Raw genomic sequence first — 12,127 nt, forward strand, 5'->3', positions numbered from 1 at the left:
TTTGTTTTTGGTGTTTACAATTTATTATGTCTTAGACATTAATGGTTTACACAAATTCTTAGAAGAAAAAAAACATTAGTTAAATGAGTCCAAAAAACATTTGATTTAGATGTATGTGAGATATAAATGGGTTGTAAGAATTGCATTGAGTTGGATTGATCATTGGTAGGTACACATCCTTTCAAGCATTTATGAGAAAAGGTATTTAAGAAAAAAAAAACCAAACTTATTTGGGATTTATTGAGTTAATTTCTTATACAGCTAAATTAGTCTTTTTCAAAATTTGTAAATTCCTTTGAATTGAAAGCAAACAGAATTAAATAGGTTTTTTTTATAACTTTCATAATTTTTTTTTTAGCAGCCAAAAAGGATGAGCATTTTGCATCAAACCCAAACCAAACTAAATCCTGAACCGATATTTTTTAAACCGAACAATTTTAGATTATAAACTGATACTCTAGACTATAAGAAAATATCTGGTTCTGGGCCTTTTGGCGAACACAAAAAGAAAAATATCTGATTTTTTTTTTATTGCCAACTGATATGAAAATATCTGATTAATTAATAATTCTTTTTACTACTTTCATTTGTTTTTTCTCCAAAAATTACAAAACCAAAACCAAAAGACCGGATAATCTAGACTAAACCAATCAATTACCAAGTGGTAGATTACAGAACCAATCAATTGTAAGGATGTTATGATATGATAGGCCAATCACTATTTTGGCCTTATCCAAAATCTTTTTTTGTGGACAGACTCTGTCTTAGGCCAATCTCTGTTTCTCTCTGTCCAGAGGGAAAATGGCAGCATCAACGGTACCACTTCCTTGCTTCAAACTCCATCATCAACCCTATCTCCTCCATGGCTGCAACTACTCATCTAATCAAACACTCCTCAGATTCAACTTTTCACCTCCAAAACCTCTATACATCTCTAGCTCCCGGCGATTCAGAGTCCTGCCAGAGACCATCACCGCCAAATTAGAAGAGGAAGTGAAGGATGAGGAGAAGGATCAGGCAGCTGGTGATCTTGATCCTCTGCAGCTGTTAACACTAAGCTCTACTTTGGGAACTTGCCTTACAATGTTGACAGTGCAACTCTGGCTCAAATCATTCAAGATTTCGCTAACCCTGAGCTTGTTGAGGTTCTTTACAACAGAGACACAGGACAGAGTCGTGGATTCGCCTTTGTAACGATGAGAAATGTCGAAGATTGTAACATCATCATCGATAACCTCGATGGAACTGTAAGTCTCTTGCAAGCTTTTACAAAACACACACCAAAAAGGCATAAAAAAAAACATTTTGGTTGATGTTTGTTGTGTTGTCTTTCTCAGGAGTATCTTGGTCGGGCTTTGAAGGTGAACTTTGCTGACAAACCAAAGCCTAACAAAGAACCTCTGTATCCAGAGACAGAGCATAAGCTGTTTATTGGTAACTTGTCGTGGACTGTAACTTCTGAGTCATTAGCTGGAGCGTTTAGAGAGTGTGGAGATGTGGTTGGTGCTAGAGTTGTGTATGATGGAGATACAGGAAGATCACGGGGTTATGGATTTGTATGCTACTCTTCCAAAGCAGAAATGGATGCTGCACTTGAATCGCTTGACGGATTTGAGCTGGAGGGTCGGGAGATTCGAGTGAACCTGGCTCAAGGCAAGAAATTTTGATATCATACAACAACATTGTGGAATCATTCTTGAGTTTTATTATACATTAGAGTTATGTTTAAACTGAACTAATTAACTCAAATTCAATAAATTTTTATGCTTGTAAGGTGTTGGTTATAAGTTATAACTAGTCAGTAGTAATCTAATTTGTGAGGAAGTCTCAGAGACACAATGCATAATTTTAACTTATATGTCTTAGCTAGAATATACAACATTAGAATGAATCAAAGCATTGATCTTGTACCTTCTCTGGCATAACAAGAAACCTCAAGAAGATCTCCTAGACACTTCTCTGCCACGAGACCACTGTGTGCTTTTATCACTACTATCTCTCTCTAATTCTATTGATAGAGCAGTTTGGATGATTGAGGAAGTGTCTCAGAAATCAATTTCAAAGCTTTTCGAGACAAATTTGACAATCTGAAGAATGTAATCGAGAGCATAAGATGTAACATTAGTAGCTCGTGATGATATGAAAAATCCTAAAAGAAGAATCAGAGCTCGATGCGGTTGGTTGTTACTTGTTTTTCATCAATCGATGCGGTTGGTTGTTACTTGTTTTTCACACAATCGATGTGAGTCGTGACTAATAGAATTTTAATTATCAATTTCAAAGAAAACACAGAGCGAAGAAGAATATTAAAGACTGTGTAGAGAGAGAAGTGAATCAATAGAAAAGTATGTCTGTTTTTTTTTTTTTGTTGTGAAATCACTAGAAATAACCTTTGTAGAAGTGTGATTTTTCAGTCATATTTTTTCAACCAGAAAAATATTAAAAGTCTCCTAAAGTCACTTCAAACTAAATTTTAGTTATTGTATTTTCAAAAATAAAATTTAACTTATTTGGTTTAGAAATTTTTGATTAATTAATTTAGTGTCTAATTACTTTATCATTTGTTTGGAGCTGCACCACAACAAAACAATGACTTTTTCTCTTCTTATGTTTTATATAGTTTACAAATTAAAATGTGCTTATTTTTTTTGGTTGAACTTTATTGCATAAAATACTAAATAAGGGCCCACACGATGTGCGGGTTTAAAAAATTGTTGAAGAAAATAAATCCTAAACCTTAAACAATTTTCTGAAAATATATAAAGAAATTTTATTTCCTAAATTAAATATATAAATAATTTAAGTTAGAGAATATTTATATTTACCTTCATACATTTATTTATATTTATATATTTTTAATATATTATAACAATTATTACAATAATCTAAAGCCTAATTATATACCACTAAAACTTTTGCCAAAATCTCATCATTACAAATATTATTATTGTCAAATTTCAAAAACGTTTCACAATTTATTCACAAAATATTTGACATGCAACAAATTCATCAAAGCAACATCTAATATGTAACCACGTATAATTTTACTCTATGTTTTACCATTAAAAATATGTTTTTATACCCAGAATTATTTTATTGTTAAAATATGCTCTTTATCATCACCAATAAAATGTCTTCTAAACAAATTAAACAAATTTTATGTTGCTTTACTTTCATTTTGGCATAATTATAGTTCTTTAATTACTAAAATTGTTTTGTGAGATAATTTCTTTAACCATGAAGTTTTTTCTACTTCAAAGATATTTTGACTAACCCAATAAAAGTTGAGAAATTGAAAGAAAGTTAATATAATATAATAAAATAAAATTTTGAAAATTATAATCAGGATGATATATATAAGTCTTAGATAAATCATATATACAAAATAGAAACTTTATATACAATCCAAAACATGACATATGACATAATCACGTTAAGGATCAACGACTTATTTACTTTTCAGAAATATCCAATTGTACCAAAACAACTTAAAGCTATGACCTCGTCTCAAATATTCTCGAATCATAAATTCTCAACTTAATTTTGCCCAAATCAAAAATTCTCATATATTTCTCTATATAGCTTGTTTAAACGGTTTATGAACCTAATCAGATAGAAAACCACAGAAATCCGATTTGAAACCAATTTTAAAATGGTATACCGTTCCAACTTCCCAAATTTGAAACTGTTTCTCAGTTACTCGATCACACACCTCTTGTTTCAGTACCAGAATCATCAACATTATTCAGAAAAGACAACTCTAAATTTTGACCAAAACCATCAACGACCGACTTATCTTCCAAACTTATAATGCTACTAACTGTAGAATCACTTTTGGAACCTCCATCAGTGTCTCTATCCATGATTAAATTAGCAGGCTTATATACTTCGATTTCATTTCATTGCATCTGATAGTTTCCATTAAAAAACCCGCACGAATCAAAGACCCACGCAATAGATCGACAAAATTATATCAGAAAAAAAAATCAAAGATCAAAGCTTTCGATACAACAAATGTAATGTTATGTAGATTTAATGTTATTTTCTTAATTAGCTGTCCTATTATGTTTCCAAAAAAATAATTCTTTTGACATAACTTATGTTATTCTTTTTAAATTTGTTATTCACTATTTATTTATTAATAATATATACATGCTTAGTGAATTACTTTTTTGTTTATACATGTCAAAATCTTATTGAGAAAGCATGTATAATATAAGTAACGTAGAATGGAAAATAGATTAGTTTTGTTAATTTTATTTTTTGATTTAATTTTTTAAGATATAAACATGTAAATTTTATTTAGATTTGATGTTATTTTCGTAATTAGCTGTTTTGAAAAATAATAATTTTTTGACATGTGTCAACATCTCATCAATGTACTTGACATTTGTCATGATTAATGACTAATTTGAAAACCCAAATTTATATAATAAGATTTTTAAGATAATAAAAATATTAGTTCAGACTTCAATTCAAACTTTTTTCTTAAGACTGCCAATTGGTACTTCACGATCTTCGTTTTCTTCGCATGACTTAACAAATCTTATTGCAGTACTCAGTATCCGAAATTGGCTAACCATAGAGACATAAAATTTATTTATTTATTTTTTTGTGCAAACAAAGACATAAAATTTAATGTGTTAGGTTATATAGTATAATTATACAACCAAATATGGATGGCATATAGTATATTTATTTTACCATGCAGTGGTTGAGAATCTTGTAACAGTGAAACTTTGATATGAATAACACATATTATATTTATCTTAGTTGTTTTCTTTTTAATATAATAAGATTACAATTATTTTCTATTTTGTTTACCAAGCTTGAAAACTGTGATTTTTAATCGTTAAAATTGACATGTGTCACGATCTGAGGAGGTACTAACTTTGATATTTAATCGTTAAAATTGACATGTGTCACGATCTGGTGAGCTTTTAACTTTGATCTATAATTGTTAAAATTAACATGTGTCACGATCTGGTGAGTTACTAACTTTGAGAACCAAAGTTTATATAATAAGATTTTTTTTTGATAGAATAATACAGCAAAACCTTTATATTAATACTAATACTCGCTATAAATTAATAAATTTTACAGATCCCGAAATATGATTCTGTTGTTGTTTGTCTATTTTTGAATTTGTTTTTTTTCTTGGAGCTCATCTCCAATTTTTCTCATCGCATCAAAAAATTTTGGTATTATTTTCTTAAATCGCATCAACAAAATTGTGGAAAGTGTTAGACTCAATAGTTGTTTCCTTATGTGTAATTGTATATAGAGGTACCTCAGTATTTTCTTTGACTTCATCATCACAATGAAAGATAGTAGCAACAATTTCTTCTAAACTCTGAACTTCTGAACATTTATCATTTTCACCTAAATAGTTAATCTAGTAGACTAGTAACATTCATCCTATTACGATAGTCAATATTATAAATTAAGAAAATTATATAAAAATGTGAATTATAATAAAATATCTATTTTTTAGAGAAAATTTGTAAAACTATGAAATGAAAATATATCTTTATAAATTAATATCTATTTTATTAATTTATCGTTAAATTAAAACTTTTACAATTTAATAAAATTTTGTGGTCTCAACCTTATTAATTTATTGAATTTTTACTGTATAAGAGTTATATGGTGGGTTAGTGTATTTTTGTTTGTTTTTTAATGTATAAAAAAAATATTTTTGAATTTATCAAATAAAATTAGTTGTTTAAAAATAAAAAGATAAATGGGGAGAGAAGAATGGGGAACTAGAAAGAGGGTACAACTCTGCAAAGAACTCTTAGAGTCGATAGAGGAGTTAGTGGGCAATGGAGACCACCACCAATCTAATGGCTAAAATGTAACACGGATCAGAATAGATGTGGCATTGGTAGGGTGCTTCGAAATGAGCAGGAGAAGTGATTTGGGCTGGAGCTCGAGCTTTACCAAAGATGAAGAATGCGATGGAAGCAGAAGTGGAAGCTATGAGATGGGTGATGCTTATGATCAGCCGGTTCCAATACAAAAAAAATCATCTTCGAATCAGACGCTCAAGTGGTTATAAACCTTATGAAGAATCAAGAATATTGGCCATGTATCAACCCTATCCTTCAAGATATTCAGAGGCTACTTCTATAAGAGTAAATAGTAGAACTAGATAAGTATAGGGATCTCTTTGTAAATACATTTACCCTAGACTCCCTCTCTATGTATATATATATAGCTGTAGCCGCTCTGATTTATAATACACATAAGATACATTCCTTATATGGTATTAGAGCCTCGATCAAACCTAAAAATTTTCTAAATCTCGTCGCTCTCCGCCACCATGACATCGTCTGGTAACACCTCCCCTTCAACCGGTGAAGTTATCTACCCCAACACCACCGCACTTTTCAATGAAAACACTGCTAACGTTACCAAGCTTCATGACACCAACTATCTCATGTGGAGTCTGCAGATCCATGCTTTAATTGATGGCTATGAACTTTCTGGTTATCTCGATGGATCTGTCCCTCCCCGTCTCCCACCGTCACGCAGAACGACACGACCAAGCCAAATCCTGACTTCGCCTTTTGGAAACGCCAAGATCGCCTCTTCTACAATGCACTTCTGGGTGCTATGACGACATCTGTTCAGCCGCTGGTGTCTCGTGCTACCACTACTGCTGAAGCCTGGACCACTCTCGCTGATACATTCGCCAAAGCTAGCCGCAGCCACTTCAAGCAAATCAAAGATCAAATCAAGGCTTGGACTAAAGGTAACAAATCTATTGACGAATATGTTCGTGGACTAACTAAGTGGTTTGATGAACTTGCTATCCTTGGGAAACCAATGGATCATGAGGACCAAATTGAGAAGATCCTTGCTGGTCTTCCTGATGACTACAAGCCGGTTGCTGACCAGATCAAGGGTAAAGACTCTCCTCCCACCATCACTGAAGTTCACGAACGCCTACGCAACCGTGAAGTAACACTCCGTGCTGCTGCTTCTCCTACACCATTTCCAGCCTCTGCCAATGTTGCTCAGTATCAACGTCAAAGTGACTCTAACAACGGCTCCACCAACACCTACGGCCACCGTAACAACAACCACCCTTCTTCCCGCTCCAACAACAACAACGCCTGGCAAAACAACAGCCCCAACACCACCAATCCAAACCGCTCTTCCATGCCATATCTAGGCAAATGTCAGATCTGCCACACACAAGGACACGATGCTCGTCGTTGTCCCCAGCTCCTCTCCAGTCAAGCCTCTGCTCCACCACGCTACAACACTCCTTTCACTCCTTGGAAACCACGCGAACATGGTGACAAACAACTCCTCTCCGGCTATCTTGGATAGTGGAGCTACTCACCACATCACATCTGATCTCAACAACCTCACCCTTCACCAACCGTACAATGGTGGTGATGATCTCACCATAGCAGATGGCTCGATCATACCGATCACTCATACGCGTTTAGCGCTTCTTCCTACTCAAACTCGTACATTAAAGCTAGACAAAGTTCTTTGTGTTCCCAACATATACAAAAATTTGGTTTCTGTATATCGTTTGTGCAATGATAACCAAGTCTCTGTGCATTTCTTTCCTGCCTTCTTTCAGGTGAAGGATCTCAGTACGAGAGACCCATTAGTCCAAGGTCGGACTGCTAATGAGCTGTATCAATGGCTGATGCTGAGTTCCAATGTTGTTGCGTTGCTATCTGCTGCTGGTCCACATCCAAGTATTGGTTCTTGGCACTCTCGACTTGGCCATCCTTCCTTTACAATTTTAAATGCTATTATTTCCTCCTTTTCGCTTCCTCATGCATCTTCCAATCAAAAACATTTTTCTTGTTTTGATTGTCTCATTAATAAAGTCACAAACTCCCTTTAACTCAATCCACCATTCTCTCGACTAGACCCCTTGAATGCATTTTCTCTGATGTTTAGACTTCTCCTGTTCTCTCTCACCAAAACTACAAATATTACATTGTTTTTCTTGACCACTTCACTCGATATACATGGTTATACCCACTTAAATGAAAGTCTGATGTTAAAGACATTTTTATCACCTACAAGGCCCTTGTTGAAAATCGTTTCCAAACACGTATTGGCACATTGTTCACGGACAATGGGGGTGAGTATGTTGCACTACGCAGCTTTCTTTCCACGCAAGGATTTTCTCATCTGACCTCTCCACCTCACACTCCTGAACACAACGGCTTATCGGAGAGGAAGCATCGCCACATTGTCAAAACTGGGATGACTATCATGACCAAGGCGTCGGTTCCAAAAGAGTATTGGCCATATGCATTTGCAACCGCCGTCTTCCTCATCAATAGGATGCCAACTCCCGTTCTCTCCATGAAATCTCCATTCCAGAAACTGTTCAGCACGTCCCCAAACTATGCGCGTCTCCGGGTCTTCGGCTGCCTCTATTTTCCGTGGCTCCGTCCGTACGCGCACCACAAGCTTGACGATCGCTCTCAGAGTTGTGTATTCCTTGGCTATTCGGTGACATAGAGTGCCTATTACTGTCTCCATGTTCCCACCGGTCATGTATATACATCACGCCATGTCCAATTTATCGAAGATGTGTTCCCTTTCCTGTGATCCTCATGAAGAACCGGTCCCGCAGAGACCAGCTCCTCGTCTCTGGTCTCATCCTCCCCGGTTCTGTTGCCACTACCTCCGGTGGCTCTCGTGTCTATTCCGACTTCTTCCACACCGCCTCCATCTCCATCTCCCATGCGTGATTTTTGTTTTACGTATCAACGCTGATCACGTCAAAGTGGACTAAACCACAACTGGCCTCTTACCACCTAATCCGGCCCAGCAACAGAATCAGGCCCAACAACGAATAACAAACACAACCCAGCCCGACAGCAACATTGCTTCTCCGGTTTCGCCTCCATCATCTCCGACTACGAGTTTGGGACCCCTGGACTCGACCCTTAACCCTCCACGTCCTCGTCGTCTCAGGTATTGCCTTCTAACTCTCCTTCTTCCACTTCTACCTCTGATATTGAGCCTACTGCTCCCAAAGAAAATGAGATGCGACCTACATCTCAGCCGTTACCTGATCCCCAAGAGCCTATTGCTCCACATAAAAATGAGTTGCGTCCCACAACTCAGCCACAACCAAACACCAATCTCCTACCATGCCAAGCCTGCCCAGTAAAATAACCACAAATTGACAACTCGTGCCAAAAACAAAATCACTAAACCTAACCCCAAACTCTCGCTCAATGTGATCGTTTCTCCTACATCGCCGCAGGATCCAACAAACATTACTCAAGCTTTGAAAGATCCCAATTGGAGTCCTGCCTGCTCTCGTGAGTATGACTCCTTGAATATCAACCATACTTGGGACTTAGTTCCTCCTAATGCGCATCAAAACATTGTTGGGTGTAAGTGGGTGTTCACAACTAAGTTTCACGCCAATGGTATACTTGACCGTTACAAGGCGCACTTGGTTACAAAGGGTTTTCATCAACAATATGGTAAGGATTATGCAGAAACATTCAGCCGGGTTATCAAATCTACCACCATCCGCCTTGTACTGGATGTTGCTGTTAAGAAGTCATGGCCGCTCAAACAACTAGACGTCAATAATGCTTTCCTTCAAGGGGAACTTACTGAAGAAGTCTACATGTCCCAACCTCCTGGTTTTGTTGAAAAAAATCGGCCTCATCATGTTTGTCGTCTCCGCAAACCTATCTCTGGCTTAAAACAAGCTCCTCGGGCTTGGTACATGGCTTTAAAGCAACACCTACTAGACACTGGCTTCACCAACTCTTTTGCTGATGCATCTCTATTTATTCAAGGTTCTCGTTCTAACTTATGTACTTGTCTATGTTGATGACATAATTGTCACAGGTAATAACTCCTTTGTTATCGCGGCTGTCCTTGCCTCCTTCTCTCACCGCTTCTCAATCAAAGACCCAACAAACTTGCATTACTTCCTCGGCATCGAGGTTTCACGCACATATGCTGGTCTACATCTCATGCAACGACAGTACATAATGGATCTTCTTCAAAAGAATAATATGCACAATGCGAAACCGGTAGCCACCCCATTGCCTGCTTCTCCAAAACTCACGTTGTCGACTGGTACTCCTCTTGTCGATGCCTCGCAATATCGGTTGGTTGTAGGAAGCCTCCAATACTTGTCATTCACACGTCCTGACATATCCTATGCTGTCAACCACCTTTCACAGTTCATGCATCGTCCAACAACTGTTCATTGGCAAGCGGTGAAACGCGTTCTTCGTTATCTTGCTGGAACACCTACACATGGTATTTATCTTCATGCTCACTCTCCTATCCTTCTCCATGGTTACTCCGATGCAGATTGGGCAGGTGATACAGATGACTATGTCTCCACCAATGGATATCTTATCTACAATGGCCGCAATCCTATCTCATGGTCCTCAAAGAAGCAGAAGGGTGTGGCTCACTCCTCCACTGAAGCTGAGTATAGGGCGTTGGCAAACACTGCTGCTGAGGTTCATTGGTTGTGCTCTCTTATCACTGAATTGCGAATCAAACTCCCTACAGCCCCGGTGATATATTGTGACAACATAGGGGCAACATACCTCTGTGCTAATCCCGTTTTCCATTCCCGTATGAAACATATCGCCATTGACTATCACTTTGTTCGAGACCAGATTCAACACAACCAACTATGTGTTTCTCATGTCTCCACTCATGATCAACTCGCTGACACTCTCACCAAGCCACTGTCACGAACGCAGTTACATCGTGCATGTCTCAAGATTGACGGCACAAAACTTTCTTCATCTTGAGGGGGCGTATAAGAGTACATAGTAGAACTAGATAAGTATAGGGATCTCTTTGTAAATTCATTTACCCTAGACTCCCTCTTTATGTGTGTGTATATATATATAGTTGTAGCCACTCTGATTTATAATACACATAAGATACATTCCTTATAACTTCCACAATTCGAAGAAGTCAAATTCCAGTTTATTCCGCGAGATAGGCAATGCAATGGCCGATAGAATAGCAAGGGAAGCTATCTCATTTGTGAATTATGCTCCTAAGCTTTATTCTATAAAGCCTGTTTGGTTAAATAATGTAAGAGTTTAAGATGCAAGTTGTAAGAACTTTGGAAACTAAATAGTTGAAGTTGAGCAAAAAAAAAAAAAAAAAAAGAAAGATGAACGATGATGGTTACAAATTTATAAGTTATAAATAAGAATATTTTCGGATTATGGTTAACAAAATTCTGCAAAATACATTCACACTCAAGCATGAACCATCCATCATAGTAAAACAATCAAATTCAATATTCTGTCTATATTAAATTGCATCAAGCCATCTACAGAGATATACTCCCAATGATCCAAACTGAAGAAGTTAAACAGAGAACAAATATTTCTGGTTTTATTCCCGTTACACCCGAGAAAAAGTGGTGTCATTAGTTATAATGAAACTCAAATTGGAGAAGCAACATAAGAATTTTTTATTAATTACATCACAAAAATTTGTTTTGCTTGTTACTGAAACATTGCAGAAACCAAACTGGAACGTTGATACATGGACTCAAAGCCTCAAACTGAAAACCTGCAACTACTCAAATTAAAGTGTCAATCATTGACAAGAAAAGACTGCAAAATATGACAATAAAACTCATGAAACATGAAAGTCAACATCCATCTTCATTATCCACAATATAATGGAAAGAATGTAACGCTTTATATTTTCAGACAAATTAACCTTGCAGCTTAGATATTCAAACCAAAAATTCTCATTAGCTGGAGCGTTTAGAGAGTGTGAAAATGTGGTTGGCTTTGTTCTGAGAGGTCTTAACCAACCCTAGAATTAGACAAAAGTAAAACAATCGACAACACAAAAAAGTTAACCTGTCAGACAACCGTGCGACCATCCCCGGAAAGGATGAACTAACCGACTAATTGGATGGTGAAACGTCAACAGCGCAGAGAATCCCGAAGGAGACACAGCCTTCGTCAGTCAGACTAAAGTCACACCGGAGAGGAAGACCTACCCGGGTGACGAATCGACTACAGCACCGAGAAACCCGAAGGAGACAGCCGTGAATCACACTCAAGTCGCACGACTATACGTCATCATCCAGGTGACTATCAATGATCTTTAGCGA

The 12,127-nt window shown here is 36.7% G+C and overlaps 2 protein-coding genes across 2 annotated transcripts; both read left to right on the top strand.

Annotated features, from left to right (window-relative positions):
- Positions 1-152: 152 nt before the first annotated feature.
- LOC147925212 (small ribosomal subunit protein cS22-like) lies at positions 153-1,773 on the top strand. Its single transcript, XM_087491898.1, has 2 exons — positions 153-1,247; positions 1,338-1,773. Exons 1-2 carry the CDS (start codon positions 1,197-1,199, stop codon positions 1,665-1,667), a joined length of 381 nt encoding a protein of 126 aa, XP_087348024.1. The 5' UTR covers positions 153-1,196; the 3' UTR covers positions 1,668-1,773.
- Positions 802-1,773, top strand: LOC104750113 (uncharacterized). Its single transcript, XM_010471861.3, has 2 exons — positions 802-1,247; positions 1,338-1,773. Exon 1 carries the CDS (start codon positions 802-804, stop codon positions 1,192-1,194), a length of 393 nt encoding a protein of 130 aa, XP_010470163.2. The 3' UTR covers positions 1,195-1,247; positions 1,338-1,773.
- Positions 1,774-12,127: the final 10,354 nt, after the last annotated feature.

This window comes from Camelina sativa, chromosome 16 (genome assembly GCF_030686135.1).
Source record: "Camelina sativa cultivar CO46 ecotype springtype chromosome 16, ASM3068613v1".
Classification (NCBI taxonomy): domain Eukaryota; kingdom Viridiplantae; phylum Streptophyta; class Magnoliopsida; order Brassicales; family Brassicaceae; genus Camelina; species Camelina sativa.

Bases quoted from the DNA above. Each gene is read 5' to 3' on its own strand.
- LOC147925212 (XM_087491898.1), top strand. From the start codon at position 1,197: ATGAGAAATGTCGAAGATTGTAACATCATCATCGATAACCTCGATGGA. The intron at 1,248-1,337 runs GTAAGTCTCTTG...TGTCTTTCTCAG, and splicing joins TCGATAACCTCGATGGAACT to GAGTATCTTGGTCGGGCTTT.
- LOC104750113 (XM_010471861.3), top strand. From the start codon at position 802: ATGGCAGCATCAACGGTACCACTTCCTTGCTTCAAACTCCATCATCAA.